This window comes from Dryobates pubescens, chromosome 8 (assembly GCF_014839835.1).
Source record: "Dryobates pubescens isolate bDryPub1 chromosome 8, bDryPub1.pri, whole genome shotgun sequence".
NCBI lineage: Eukaryota > Metazoa > Chordata > Aves > Piciformes > Picidae > Dryobates > Dryobates pubescens.
The window spans coordinates 39,790,821-39,806,360 of NC_071619.1; the positions used below are offsets into that span (position 1 = coordinate 39,790,821).

Consider the following 15,540-nt stretch of genomic DNA (forward strand, 5'->3'; position numbering starts at 1 on the left):
TGTTTTTGTTTGATTGTTTGTTTCCTGAGCATTGAAATACCCAGGCTGGCCACTGCCTATATTTCCCACTAGTTGGCATTCTGCAGCAACAGCCTCATTTGTATTCTGTCCTTTACCTGGAGAAAAGCCAACCCCCACTCTGCATTGCCACAACCAAGCACTTCCCCACTGCAATACACAGATTGCCAGAGAGTCACACTGAATTCAGCATGTCCCTACCAACATATTTTACTCATACCAATGGTCTGCTTCACAGGGTGCTCCCAAAGACTTGCAGTAAAATTTGAGCTGCAGAATTTGAGCAAAATAAAGTGAGTATCTCTTTCTATGTCTGATAGAGTTGCCTCTCCTTCAAGGCTGATCAAGGCATCTTCCTGCACAAAGGAGAAATTTGTGACTTCTTAGGGAGTTATTGTCTATAAAGTCCTGTTCCTTTTCCACTTAAAAAAAATCATTTGGGGTTGTGAAGGAATTTTGAACTGGATGACCCCACAAAGTGAGCGAACCCCACCTGGACATGCTGAGTCCCTGGCACTTGGTGCACTGTATTCCTGTCATGAGGAGCAGGAGTGGGCATGTCAGTGAGGATTAAATTCTCACTGGCCCCTCCTGGCTGGATCCTCACACAGTAGCCTTTTCCTCATGTTCTGATTTTGTTTGTGGAAGGAAATCCAGCTAAACCCATGAGAGAACTTCAAGTGAGATGTCGCAAGGAATCAGATGGCTTTGGGGGGCAGAGCCGTTTTTCACAGGGCTCTGCTTTGCTGTCAGCAAGTCCAAGGTTTCACCCATGGTTTTGACAGAACCTGGAGGAATGCTCTCCAGGTGCAATAAAGCATGTATAAGATTTGGCCTTAAGCTACATGAGCCATGGCACTATGACACATTACATACCCTGGGGGCTGGAGAGCATCTGGGATAAAGTAGATTCTTTCCCCACCTCGTGAGGAAAGACAGGATCTCCAGGGGATGCCTCACATCCTCTCAGACATGTTTATGGTAAGAGGACACACCTTGAGTCCTGTGTCCAGTTCTGGGCCCTTCAGTTTAAGAAGGACATTGAGACACTTGAACGTGTCCAGAGAAGGGCAACGAGGCTGGGGAGAGGCCTTGAGCACAGCCCTGTGAGGAGAGGCTGAGGAAGCTGGGGTTGCTTAGCCTGGAGAAGAGGAGGCTCAGGGGAGACCTTCTTGCTCTCTACAACTACCTGAAAGGAGGTTGTAGCCAGGAGGGATTTGGTCTCTTCTATCAAGCAAGCAGCACCAGAACAAGAGAACACAGTCTCAAACTGCACCAGGGGAGGTTTAGGCTGGATGTTAGGAAGAAATTCTTCCCAGCAAGAGAGATTGGCCATTGGAATGTGCTGCCCAGGGAGGTGGTGGAGTCACCATCACTGGAGGTATTTAGGAAAAGACTGGATGGGGTGCTTGGTGCCATGGTTTAGGTGATTAGATGGTGTTGGGTGATAGGTTGGATTCAATCTCAAAGGTCTTTTCCAACCTGGTTAAGTGTATTCTATTCTATGTCCCTAGCCATGCTTAATTCTATCTGCACTTTTGCTTTGCTATCCTGATCCCTGGCTGTTTGAACCACCTCTTTGTAGTCCTCCAACACATCCCATTCTGACTTCCATTGTCTTTTCCCCCAAACTAAGTCTGGAAGCATCTTGTTCATCATGCAAGCAGAGTTCACAGCAGGCACTGCTACTTTCCCCAAGCTCAGACTCCCCTGAACAAGGCAGATCTGTCCTTTCTTTTGTGGGCAGAGCAAAACACCTTGGGAGGAATGGAGAAAAAGCCTTCTGGCAGTGATGTGTGTCAGGAGCAGCAGGCCAGAAAGGGTGCCTCCCCTTACCCTGTGTGAGACATTTCCTGCAGCACTTGAGTTTCCTCTCTCTGATTCTTGTTAGCAGCTGCTTTTTGAATTTTTGCTGGCATCAGTACAAGTCCACTGTTGGTGCCACATATGCTCCCCATGGTCATGAGGTTGAGCACTGCTCCATGAGTGACAGTGCAGTCCAAGAATGGCAAGACTGGGCTGCTCCACAGGGAAAAGAGAGCTGGAAGCCAAACAATGTGATCTGTGCAGGTCCAGTGGAAATAACAACAATCAGCCACAGTTCAGTGATGTCCAGGCAAGGCTAAAGTGACAAGGAATGTCTGAGGTCAAGGTGGGACCTTGATGCACTGTGGTCCAAGGATAGACAGAACACAGAGCAGACACAGCTTAGGCACAGCTAAGGCCAAGGGGCTGATCTTCAACACTGTTTCTGGACCTAGAGGTGATGGAGGGTCAGGGCAATGACAGCTTTCTCATGCACTCTGGCTCCTGACAGCCAATGTGAGGGGAAGCCTAGGAATAACATTACTCATTGGCTGGTTGAGCACTCCTAACACTTAGCCAGTAATAGGACTTACCCTCAGAAATTCAGCTTTCTAACTGCCACCATACTTTGTTCTAAGACCTCTTCATCTCTCGTTCTTCAGCACTGAGTGATTATTAATCACCTCTCCTGCAAGGAGCTGGAAGCAGAGGGAGAGCTAGGAAAATTATATTATGAAATCCTGACCTGCAAAGGAATGGAGAACAGATGGCTCTGGCCAGCTTCTCCTTCTCCCACCAGAGCCTCCCAGGGAGCACCAGCTCCCTGGCTCAGGCAGCTCAGCCACAGCTCTAATTCAGTGCAAGAGAAAAAATTTATTTCATCAGGAAAAGCTGAAACAGCAGAGGGCTTCTTGTTACCATCTCTGGACAAGCCCAGGAGAGACAGAAATGGTTTGGTTAATGCTGTCTCTCATTATTCCTGGCACTTTTATGACTCATTAAGTGTCCCAGTTTTGTAAGGAACTCCTGCTGAGCTCAACATTTGATACACATTTATGGGTGGCCTGTTGGCTGTAATTGAACTATTCATAATCCCCCTAACCATGTTAACTCCTTCCTTTGCATGCCAGCTTTCCTTTAAGCAACTGCAAGTTAAAGATAAAGAGGGACTTCAGCAGAATGAATTGCATTTACCTGGACAATTCACATAGCTCTATGCTGCAATCAGACACAGCTGTCCTGAAGCCAGATAAACTATACTGTGTCCTAGAACTTTTACACTGCTCCCTTTCTGTATCTACTATGCTTTTTACCATGGATGTACCCATGCAGATGGATGCCTGATACTCACTGCCCTCAGAAGGTGGCACACACATTAGTATTCATTCACTTGTATGGAACAGGAACCAAGTGACCCTTCTTGCCTGGTATAGGTGGGAATTAGAATCATAGAATGAATAAGGTTGGAAAAGACCTCAGACATCATCAAGTCCAACCTGTCACCCAACACCTCATGACTAACTAAACCATGGCTTCATGTGCCACATCCAATCCCCTCTTGAACACCTCCAGGGATGGTGACTCCACCACCTCCCTGGGCAGCACATTCCAATGGCCAATTACTCTTTCTGGGAAGAACTTTCTCCTCACCTCCAGCCTAAACTTCCCCTGGCGCAGCTTGAGACTGTGTTCTCTTGTTCTGGTGCTGCTTGCCTGGGAGAAGAGACCTGGGAGAAGTGATTAGACACAAGGGATATCTGATAAGAACCTTCTTGTCAGATGAGCGATTTTGTCAGCTTCTCCCATTCTCCAATTTGCTTTCCTTGCAAAAGCTCAGTAAGAATTCAAAACAGAGTCCACCAGTGTGTTGAACCAGCCTGACAGCTGATGCAAACAGGGGAACTGCAAGCACCCTGCACACATTTGACAGGCACAAGTATTTTTTGAGGTGACAGCACACTCAACCTCTTCTGAAGGCATCATGCACAATTGATGGGAAGACAGGTCTGTGGTTGAGATTAATTCTTTAATTCACTTGAAGAACAGAGTCACTTAGTCTGGCCACTCTGAGAAGATGTGACTTTCTGCATATAGTTGAACAACTATATGCAGAACAACTGCAGTCACCAACAAAATCACATAGGTCTAAAGTGAAGGTCAGTATCTTGGAATCATAGAATCAATAAGGTTGGAAAAGACCTCAAAGATCATCAAGTCCAATCTGTCACCCAGCACCTCATGCCTAACTAAACTATGGCACCAAGTACCACATCCAATCCCCTCTTGAACACCTCCAGGGATGGGGACTCCACCACCTCCCTGGGCAGCACATTCCAATGGCTAACAGCTCTCTCAGTGAAGAACTTTCTCCTCACCTCCAGCCTAAACTTCCCCTGGCACAGCTGGAGACTGTGTCCTCTTGTTCTGGTGCTGATTGCCTGGGAGAAGAGACCAACCCCCTCCTGGCTGCACCCTCCCTTCAGGTAGTTGTAGACAGCAAGAAGGTCTCCCCTGAGCCTCCTCTTCTCCAGGCTAAGCAACCCCAGCTCCCTCAGCCTCTCCTCACAGGGCTGTGCTCGAGGCCTCTCCCCAGCCTCATTGCCATTCTCTGGACATGTTCAAGCATCTCAATATACGATGCAGGAGATCTGCACAGGAGTCTGGCTTGTCACTGCAGCATTTCTCCCTGTGTGCAGCACCTCCTGTCAGCAACAATGTTTAAAAAATCAGAGTATTTCTGTCTTTGTCCTGCATTGCTTTATGCAAGGTTTCATCACTTACTGTTGCTGTCTTGGGCTTCTGCTGAACAGTGCTGTTTTCAAGTCAGAGACATGGCTTGTTACCAATAGAAGAAAATGCTCAAACCCACCTCTGGAGGAGTGGAAACAACATACTGCCATGAACAGGCTTGAGAATATGCTTCTCCTGGAACCAATGACACCTCTCAGAAAAGAATCCCTGTGGGCAACTTGATCCTTAGGGAGGGAAGAAGAGTTAGTGATTAGAGAGGAAATGCAAAGGGGTTTTCAGCATAGTGGCTGGCTGCTCGGATTTCTAGTACAGTACATTGCATTATTAATGGAAATGTAGCTTTGCACCTTCTGTTTCACTCCCAGTAGAATTAATTTCAGCACTGTTTGCAGGCTAAGCATGCACACCCGCAGCTGTGAGCTCCAAGGAGAGGGAGAAGGCACAGCTTGGACCTGCACAGATGAGATCGCAAAGAGTCTGCAGCAGGGCTGGGAGCTGAACCCACTGCCTTTGCCAAGTGACTTCACCTCAAGGCCATATTTGCTTCTGCTCACAGAAACTATCCCACACAATTACAGACAGACTCAGGAGCCAGCAGATTGTGGGAAAAGCCACTGGCTGTCTCAAAGTACTTTTGGAGATCTGCAGGGTCAGGAGTTTTGCTGTTCCATTCTGTGATGCAACAAAGGGGAGGAAAATGCCCACCATTTCCCACAGAACAGCTACCCCTACCCAGTAAACTAATCCAAGCTGCACCCCTGCTCCTGACAGGAATCTCTGTTTCAAGGCTGCATGTGTCATCATCAGTAAATGTACAGATGACACCAGGCTGGGAGCAGGAGCTGATCTGTCAGAGGGTAAGAGAGCTCTGCAGAGGGACCTTGCCAGGTGGACAGATGGGCAGAGTCCAACAGGATGGCATTCAACAAGTCCAAGTGCCAGGTGCTGCACTTTGGTCACAACAACCCCATGCAGTGCTGCAGGCTGGGGTCAGGGTGGCTGGAGAGCAGCCAGGCAGAAAGAGACCTAGGGGTACTGATTGACAGCTGGCTGAACATGAGCCAGCAGTGTGCCCAGGTGGCCAAGAGGGCCAATGGCATCCTGGCCTGCATCAGGAACAGGGTGGCCAGCAGGAGCAGGCAGGTCATTCTGCCCTGTACTCAGCACTGGTTAGGCCACACCTTGAGTCCTGTGTCCAGTTCTAGGCCCCTCAGTTTAAGAAGGAGGTGGTGGAATCACCGTCCCTGGAGGTGTTCAACACGGGTGCCATAGTTTAGTTAGTCATGAGATGTTGGGTGATAGGTTGGACTTGATAATCTTTGAGGTCTTTTCCCACCTTATTGATTCTATGATTTCTTAAGAAATAAGAGAGAGCAGGGAGGAACAGCTGTTTAATAAGCAGGCTGGTCATGAGCAGGGAAACACAGGCTGCCAAGTCTTTGGAAACCCTCTGAGATGAAAGTACCATTGGAGTACCACATGGCAGTGCTGCTGGTATATGTACCATGCTGCTAAAGTAGCTCTCCACATGCTGATTATGGAGAGAGATAATCGTGGAGCTGGAGACACAGAGTGCACTAAATCTGATGGTCACAAAAAAGAGAGAGTAAAAGGAGTGAATTGTTCCCTGCAGCAGAAACTACTGTCCTTAGCTGAAAGCCCTGGGAAACAAAGCAACAGGGTGTGTAAGTATGTTCTTGAGAGCTGACTATGAATGAAGCAGCTTGGGTTTCACTTGGATCAGCAGCCACGTGTTTGTGAAGAATATGAGGGTGGGAAAGCTGGAGAAGCACTGGGAAATAGTTTCTGAGAGGACAGCAGGCTTGTGCTTTAGAGAGGGAAAAGCACTTTCCTGCTCTGTGGGTGTGCTCAAGGCATACAAACTCTAGGAATATCCAACTCCTGATTCATCCTGCTGGAATCAAATTACAGAGCCCTAGTTCCTAACTAGGTGCTCAGACCAACAGGAGATGATCTGTTATCCAAGTGCTTAGGTAAAAGAAGAGTGGAATCAAAAGATGCAAGGCCAAGCTTCTGCTCTGTTATCTTAAATAAAGTCAATGATATTATTCTAGGCGTGCTTAGGAGCAAGCTGTGATCCCTTGTCCAACATGCCCTGAGTCTGAAGAGTTACTCCAGAGTAGATGAGGTTCTAAATGTATATAAACAGCCTTAAACTTCCTTGATTCCAGTCAGCATAACTGCTGTCATGGTTTTGTACACCCAAAGAAGAAGAAGCGGCAGAAAACTTGTTTCCTGGCAAGTTTGTTTCCAGAAAGACAACTTCCCTACATTTTTTATGGCTCTGGAGAACAAAGCACTTCATGTTGAGGGGGCAGAAACATCCTGAAGCCAAAACCTTCAGGCTTTCTTCACCTTGTATTCATCTGCAGAGGGCAATTTGTGAAGCTGTCAATAAACTTTATCAGGGCAGTGAGTCACCGCGCAATAATCCTGAAGGTTATCTGGCTGCCTACCCAACCAGCCTGGCCTTGGTTAAAGAATCAGAAAGAATCACAAAGTTGGTGAGGGGTTTGGAACATAAGCCCTACGAGGAGAGGCTGAGGGAGCTGGGGTTGCTTAGCCTGGAGAAGAGGAGACTCAGGGGTGACCTTATTACTCTCTACAACTACCTGAAGGGAGGTTGTAGACAGACGGATGTTGGTCTCTTCTCCCAGGCAAGCAGTACCAGAACAAGAGGACACAGTCTCAGGCTGCGCCAGGGGAGGTTCAGGCTGGATGTTAGAAAAAAGTTCTATACAGAAAGAGTGATTGCACATTGGAATGGGCTGCCTGGGGAGGTGGTGGAGTCGCCATCACTGGAGGTTTTTAGGAGAAGACTTGATGGGGTGCTTGGTGCCGTGGGTTAGTTGCTTGGGCGGTGTTGGATTGGTTGATGGGTTGGACGCGATGATCTTGAAGGTCTCTTCCAACCTGGTTTATTCTATGTATTCTATGTATTCTATGATTTGAAGCTGAAAGTCAGGAACAGTAGGATGTTGCCACTTCCAGCCCATCTGTGACACACCACTGAAGTAATACTTTGTTTCAGTGCACACAGTCTGCGTAGCAGTGGCCACCGCGTCCTCCCTCAGCGCAGCACAGCACTCCTGGCACCTCAGCTCTGCCTTCCCTGAAGGTCCTTTCACAGTATGGTAGGGGTTGGAAGGGGTCTCTGGAGATTACCTAGTCCAACCCTCTTGCTAAAGCAGGTTCACCTAGAGCAGGTTGCACAGGACTGTGTCCAGGTGGGTTTTGAAAGTTTCCACAGGATGAGACTCCGCAACCTCTCTGGGCAGCCTGTTCCAGCGCTCTGTCACCCAGAAAGCCAGCCGTCTCCTGGGTTGCATCAAGGGAAGTGTTGCCAGCAGGTTGAGAGAAGTGATTCTGTCCCTCTACACCTGGAGTGAGACCCCAGCTGGAGTATTGTGTCCAGATCTAGAAACCCTACTACAAGAAATACATGGACGTGCTGGAAGGTGTCCAGGGAAGGGCCACGAAGGTGAGCAGAGGGCTGGAGCTGCTCTGCTATGAGGACAGACTGAGAGAGCTGGGGCTGTTCAGTCTGGAGAAGAGAAGGCTCCCAGGTGACCTCATTGTGGCCTTCCAGTATCTGAAGGGGGCTACAAGAAAGCTGGTGAAGGACATTTTAGGGTGTCAGGTAGTGACAGAACTAGAAGGAATGGACCCAAGTTAGAGGAGGGTAGGTTTAGATTAGACGTTAGGAAGTTGTTCCCCATGAGGGCGGTGAGACACTGGCACAGGCAGCCCAGGGAGGTGGTAGACGCCCCACCCCCGGAGGTTTTTAAGGCCAGGCTGGATGTGGCTCCGGGCAACCTGATCTAGTGGAAAGCGTCCCTGCCCACGGCAGGGAGGTTGGACCTGTACGAACCTTGCCTTGATCTCCCCTCTGCAAAGCGTGACACCGCCCTCCGTTCCGGACCCCCCACCACCCCTGAGGGCGCAGGACGCTGCTGTCGCCGCGGGCTCTGCTGTCGCCCTCGCGGGCCGGCAGGGGGCGCGGCGGCGGCGCGCGGCTGGCGCCGCCTCCCGCAGTTGCGCGTGGGGCGGGCGGGCGGCGCGCGCGGCGACCGGGGGCTAGCAAGATGGCGGCGGGGCCGCCTCCCACCGCCGCCCAGGCGTACCGGCCCAACCGCTTCGTCTCGCTGCCGGCCGAGCTCGACCCCGAGACCTACGACGCGTCGCCGGAGAAGCGCCGTGCCGAGGCCGAGCGCTTGGCTATTCGCGCCCGCCTCAAGCGGCAGTACCAGCTGCAGCTTAACAACCCCAAGCCGCCGGCCGTCATCGTGAGTGGGGAGGGGGCGCGGGGGGGTGGCTTGCCCCTCGTGCGCGGTGTCCCCGAGCGGGGCTCGGCCCTGCGTCTGAGCGGCCCTGCGCTTGAGCGGCCGGGGCGCTGCGCTCCCCGTGACCTTGACGCCCTTCCCCGCCGCCGCCGGGGACTTTGTAGGCCTCGTCTCGCTGGCAGACAGGCCTGGGCCGAGTTGCGGGGCCCCTGTAGGACCCCTGGGGCTTCACCGTGTTGGTTTTGTTTCCAAACCAGGAAGATCCTGCCTTGCTCCGCTGGAGCTATGCAAGGACGCACAACGTCTACCCGACTTTCCGCCCGACAGCCAAGACGTCCTTCTTTGGAGCTGTTTATGCTTTAGGCCCTCTCATTTTCTGGGCTGTTCTCTTCAAAGTTGATAGGGTAAGTTAGCTGACAACACTGAACGTCGGTGAACACCCGTTGTAAAAGGTAGTTCTGCCAGGAGAGCTAGCTGGTCTGATCTTCTTCCACCTGGAGAGGCTGAGGGAGCTGGAGTTGCTTAGCCTGGAGAAGAGGAGGCTCAGGGGAGACCTTCTTGCTCTCTACAACTCCCTGAAGGGAGGTTGTAGCCAGGTGGGGGTTGGTCTCTTCTCCCAGGCAACCAGCCCCAGAACAAGAGGACACAGTCACAAGCTGCACCAGGGGAAGTTTGGGCTGGAGGTGAGGAGAAAGTTCTTCCCAGAGAGAGTTGTTAGCCATTGGAATGTGCTGCCCAGGGAGATGGTGGAGTCACCGTCTCTGGAGGTGTTTAAGGAGAGCCTGGCTGAGGCACTTGGTGCCATGGTTTAGTTGATTAGATGATGTTGGGTGATAGGTTGGACTCAATGATCTCAAAGGTCTTTTCCAACCTGGTTAATTCTATTCTAATACCATTAAAGCCATGAGAGAAGAAAGGCTGATACAGAGCCTGCTGTCTCAGAGCCTCGTAACTGGTTGCAGAGTCCTTGTGTGCTAAGAGTACTGTATTGCACCCAAGACAATGGCCAGTCAGAGTTTCCCCAGTCAGAATATTCTGCTATAATAAAGCTCTCTGTAGCACTGATCTCAGCTGGAGGTTTAAGATTTTGGAAAGTTTATGTTGCTTCTGTGTTCACAGAAGGTGAACAGAAGGAGCTGGTGGAGTCACCATCACTAGAGGTGTTTAGGAAGAGACTGGATGGGGTGCTTGGTGCCATGGTTTAGTTGATTACATGCTGTTGGGTGATAGGTTGGACTTGATGCTATCAAAGGTCTTTTCCAACCTGGTTAATTCTATTCTCTTCTATTCTCTTCTATTCTCTTCTATTCTCTTCTATTCTCTTCTATTCTCTTCTATTCTCTTCTATTCTCTTCTATTCTCTTCTATTCTCTTCTATTCTCTTCTATTCTCTTCTATTCTCTTCTATCCTATCCACACCTGAAATATGGGCATCAGAATTTGGGCAATGACAGACTGTTCTGAAAAGTATCTAATTACCTATATAACAAAATGCTGGGTGACTGGCAGGCAGGGGCATATTTTTGCTAGTGAATCTGCAGCTATTGTTAAAACATTTTTGTTTCCTCTTTTGCCCAAAATGGATTAAGTCAGAAACCAAGAAGTGCAAACACAAAATTAATAGGGAGTGTTGTTTGCTAGGATGAAGTGAAAAGGGAGGGTTTAGGAAATGTCAAACATGTTGATGTATATTTTAGAGACTTCAGCATCTCTGCAGTATCTTGGCATGCAGGTTTTGTTTTTGTAATTAAAGCCACACTTGAGCTTAGCCACCAAGTGTGGCTTAGCATGTGAGTGCCTGAAAATAAAACTCTTGTGTGTGAAGTCCAGATGTAATTGCCTGGGAATATTTAAACTGAAGCCTTGAATGTAGTCTCCAGGACAATTTGTTTTCCTTTATTGCAGTTCTTTTACTGATGTTTCCTGATGTTTCATTGTTTTCTGGTGTTATATAAAGCACAGTAACTGTTACACTCTTTTCTCTGAAGAAGACTGAAAGAGTTGAGGCTGTTCAGTCTGGAGAAGAGAAGGCTTCCAGGTGACCTAATTGTGGCCTTCCAGTATCTGAAGGGGGCTACAAGAAGGCTGGGGAGGGACTTCTCAGGATCTCAGGGAGTGATAGGGCTAAGGGGAATGGAATGAAGCTGGAGGTGGGGAGATTGAGGCTGGAGGTGAGGAGGAAGTTCTTCCCATGAGAGTGGTGAAGCCCTGGAATGGGTTGTCCAGGGAGGTGGTTGAGGCCCCATCCCTGGAGGTGTTTAAGAGCAGGCTGGATGAGGCTGTGGCCAGACTGATCTAGTGTGGGGTGTCCCTGCCCATGGCAGGGGGGTTGGAACTAGATGATCCTTGTGGTCCCTTCCAACCCTGACTGATACTGTGATTCTATGAATATTTGTTGTGTGTCTGGGAAAGCAAAAGATAAATTGCTGAATCTTTAGCTTGTCCTCTGGTTTTATCCAGCAGAAGGAATCTGGTCAGTATCTACAGCAGCTGTGCACCGTAACAATACCTGTCAGGAAGGCACATGAGTGCAGCATGGGATACAAATGTTCTGGCAGTGAATACAGGCACGTGTAGGGAAGTTGTTATGCTCTTTCTCCATAATGAAATCTTTAAAATGGATTATTCAACTGGAACGAGGAGGCAGGAGCTGAATGTATAACTTAACTGGTGCATCTAGTTTGGTGGAAAATACATCACAGGAATTGGTCTCTGCTGGCCTGAGAGAGTAGCTAAACGTGCAGAGAGGTCAAGCTGGGCATGTCTGCTGTAGCTGGTAGGTGAAGCTATGAAAAAGACCAACAGCTTGCCCCTTTTTTACTCTTTAAACCACAACAGCTGTTAGCAGAGCTTGTGCTTACAGAGTCATATGGGTTGGGAAAGACTCTAATCATAGAATCAATAAGGTTGGAAAAGACCTCAAAGATCATCAAGTCCAACCTGTCACCCAAGACCTCATGACTGCCAATCCATGCCTTCAAGTGCCACGTCCAATCCCTTATGTGGTGCTGTCTTGTGGTTCATGCTGAAGGACCAGACTGGTTTTCTCTCATCTCAGTCCTTCTCTAGAAGCTACCAGCACCACAACAAGAGGACACAGTCTCAAGCTGCACCAGGGGAAGTTTAGGCTCGATGTGAGGAGAAAGTTCTTCACAGAGAGAGTTGTTAGCCGTTGGAATGTGCTGCCCAGGGAGGTGGTGGAGTCACCGTCCCTGGAGGTGTTCAAGAGGGGATTGGACGTGGCACTTGGTGCCATGGTTTAGTAGTCATAAGGTGTTGGGTGACAGGTTGGACTTGATGATCTTTGAGGTTTCTTCCAACCTTATTGCTTCTATGATTCTTCTCTAATAGGCTAATGCTGCATGTTTGCTTCCTTCCACAGGACCGCCGAGAGAAGCGTATCCAGGAAGGTACATACGTGCGACCATTCAGCGTATTTTAAGCTCCTGGAATTGCAGTGCTGCTCATGAGATATAAATAAAATCAGATGTATTGTCTGCTGACCTTTCTCCTTCATAAGAATAAATCTTAACTGTTTGCTGGTTATCTTGCATCTTCCAACAATGACAGTGCAGGTAGATACAGAGTGTCCTGAATTCTACCGTTGTGCTCCTTTGATCTACACACAGAGGCTCCTTCCGTCTTGTGGGAGTTGCTGCTCTTAGAGCAGCACAGGCTTAAGGGTAAAATGTTACACAAATCCCAAGTAGTTTCCAAAGAACCACTGCTTACCTACTAGGTATTACTTCCTGTTGTCACCTTGACTATGTTGTTTGCCCTGATCAAATAATAGGCAAGGTCACACAATTGCTCAGGTGGGAAAAGACTTCTGGGATCATCAAATCCGACCATTGACCCTACTCTGCAAAGTTCACTACTAAACCATATCCCCAAGCACCACATCTAAATGACCTTTAAACAAATCCAGGGATGGTGACTAAACCACCTCCCTGGGCAGCCTGTTCCAATGTCTGACTACTTCCTGTGAAAAAAATACTCCTGCTATCCCCTGTGCACCTGTTGCAGTTTGAGGCCATTGCCTCTTGTTCTATCGCTAATTACCTGTGAGAAGAGACCAGCACCAATGTCTCTATGATGTCCTTTCAGGTAGTTCTAGAGAGTGATGATGTCTCCTTTTTCAAACTAAACAGCCCCAGCTCCTTCAGTTGCTCTTTGTTAAGCTTAGTTCTCCACACCCATCACCAGCTTTGTTGCCCTCTGCACTCCTTCCAGCAGCTTGACATCTCTCTTGTATTGAGGTGCCCCAAACTGGACACCATACTGGAGGTGTGGCCTCCCCAGTGCTGAGTTCTGTGACACGGTAACTTCAGGAGTCTGCCTGAATGCTGTCTGCAAGTTGGGTTAATTTATGTTTTCCCTAATGCAAACCTGAATAATCCAACCCTGTGTTGGATTATTAGAATAAACCTCTGGATAAAATTGCCAGATCAGCCTTGGAAACAGTGAGCTGAGCGTTGTCATGCTGTGTGACTAGCATTTCCACTGTGGTTCTGGTGTGTGAGTCACAAGAAGTCAGCAGACAAGGATTTTAATCCTTAGCACTGATTCCCTTCAAGTGTGGGAGAGTTGCATTTCACTTCTGCAAATAGGCTCTGGTTTAAATCACCAGAATGCAACCACAAACCTCACTGGACGTTGTGCCTGTGAAGATGCCTTCTCTCCATGTAAGAACATGTCTTCTGCCCAGGGCAACTGACAGGGGGCTCTGGAGAAGAGGAGGCTCAGGGGAGACCTTACTGCTGTCTACAGCTGCCTGAAGGGTGGTTGTAGCCAGGTGGGGGTTGGTCTCTTCTCCCAGGCAACCAACTCTAGACCCTTCACAAGCCTTGCTGCCCTTCTCTGGAAGGTCTGACCCTCTGCTCAAGGAAGGCCACCTGGATCATGATTCAGGATCATGTTTAAATGGCTTTTGATGGATGGAGAGTCCACAACCTCTCTGAGCAGCCTGTGCTAATGCTCAGTCACCCTCACGATAAAAATGTTTTTCCTGATTAATGGTGTGTTGGTTGGTTGGTTTGTTTGTTTTTAAAGTGTTTCCCTGTCTGGATCATGAAAAGGTCATGCCATGGGGAGCTTGGCAGTCAGAGCAGAGTGGATAGGATAGGATAGGATAGGATAGGATAGGATAGGATAGGATAGGATAAGAATAGAAATAGAATAGAATTGAATTGAATTGAATTGAATTGAATTGAATTGAATTAATGAGGTTGGAAGAGACCTTTGAGATCATCAAGTTCAGCCTATCACCCAACACCATCTAATCAACTAAACCATGACACCAAGTGCCCCATCCAGGCTCTTCCTAAACACCATCTCCATCTGGGAGCTAAGAACCACACTGTGGTTTCTGAGATCACTAAAAGGCTCTGCAAGCATTCAAGTCCTGAGTATGTGTTTGCTGCTCTGTTGTTTTTGTAACACATGGACAATACCCAGAACACCTCAAGGCTGTATAAAACTAAGTCCAAAGGTACTGCCAGGGGAAGTTTAGGCTCAGGTGAGGAGAAAGTTCTTCCCAGAAAGAGTAATTGGCCACTGGGATGTGCTGCCCAGGGAGGTGGTGGAGTCACCATCCCTGGAGGTGTTCAAGAAGGGCTTGGCTGTGGCACTGGGAACCATGGTTTGGTTGTCAGGAGGTGTTAGGTATTAGGTCATAGGTTGGACTTGATGATCTTTGAGGTCTTTTCCAACCTGGTTGATTCTAAGTGAACTGTGTGGCTTGGATGGCCTAAAGAGAGCAAAGAGAGCAACCTCCAATGATGGTGACTCCACCAGCTCCCCGGGCAGCACATTCCAATGGCCAATCTCTCTTTGTATGAAAAGCATGCAAAGCCATGGCCTGCTTTTGCAATCCCATGTGTGCTCCCAGCAGCCCTCTTGCACCTGTTCTTGCAGCTTGTTCTGCTATCTTAGCCAGAGCACAGGCAGAATATTGTCCCTGCAGCACAGCTTCTGCAGGACAGTCACAAATGACACTACAAGGTAGTGCTGTGGATCAGTGCAGAGGGGCATCGGCGCATGGAGAGAGCGGTGTTTAGGGAAAGAAAGAATTGCTTGTCTGAGCATGCTAAATGAACTACCTTCAGTGCTGCCACAACCTAATTTGATCTCCCAGGACCCATTTCCTCAGCTAATTGGAGCCTGAGTTGCCACTCACGTAAATTCTCCCTCGCAGCTGCGTTTGTTTCAGGCCAGTGGAGCAAATGGTTCGGGATGGACCGGGGATGAGCGCAGTGTCTCTGGTCTTTTAGGCCAGCCTCAGATTGACGCTGGCGGCAGTTGCCACGGCCCTTTCCTTTGCAAATGAGTGTCTGATGCTACATCCCTGTGGAGCTGAATGTGGTGCCTGGGGAAAGGCTGCCCTACTTTTCTATCTCATTGTTTGCAGAATTCTCCTAGTTGTTTTCTTGCAAAGAGCAAAGGTGCAGTGCTACTGGAGGTGGTTTGAGGCAGTCGTGCTGGGTGTGGAGAGGGAAGAAAGAGGAGTTTCCCTTCAGAGTTGTAGGGTTGAAGACAGAATGAATGTGCCTCATGGAATTCCACCCTTGACTGATGTGTTACCATCTGACTGATGTGTTTACAGCTACCTGAAGGGAGCTTGTAGCAAGGTGGGGAGTGGTCTCTTCTCCCAGTCAACCAG

General features: G+C 48.9%; 1 protein-coding gene across 1 annotated transcript; it reads left to right on the plus strand.

The window, feature by feature from the left end:
- The first annotated feature begins 8,645 nt into the window (after window positions 1-8,645).
- On the plus strand, window positions 8,646-12,511 carry NDUFB4 (NADH:ubiquinone oxidoreductase subunit B4). Its single transcript, XM_054163551.1, has 3 exons — window positions 8,646-8,882; window positions 9,137-9,283; window positions 12,262-12,511. The coding sequence occupies exons 1-3, from the start codon at window positions 8,682-8,684 to the stop codon at window positions 12,319-12,321; spliced, it is 408 nt and encodes a 135-aa protein (XP_054019526.1). The 5' UTR covers window positions 8,646-8,681; the 3' UTR covers window positions 12,322-12,511.
- The last annotated feature ends 3,029 nt before the right edge of the window (window positions 12,512-15,540 follow it).

Excerpts from the sequence above, each read along its gene's own strand:
- NDUFB4 (XM_054163551.1), top strand. The coding sequence starts at position 8,682 with ATGGCGGCGGGGCCGCCTCCCACCGCCGCCCAGGCGTACCGGCCCAAC. Across the intron at positions 8,883-9,136 it reads CCAAGCCGCCGGCCGTCATC|GAAGATCCTGCCTTGCTCCG; the intron begins GTGAGTGGGGAG and ends TTTCCAAACCAG. Across the intron at positions 9,284-12,261 it reads TTCTCTTCAAAGTTGATAGG|GACCGCCGAGAGAAGCGTAT; the intron begins GTAAGTTAGCTG and ends TTCCTTCCACAG.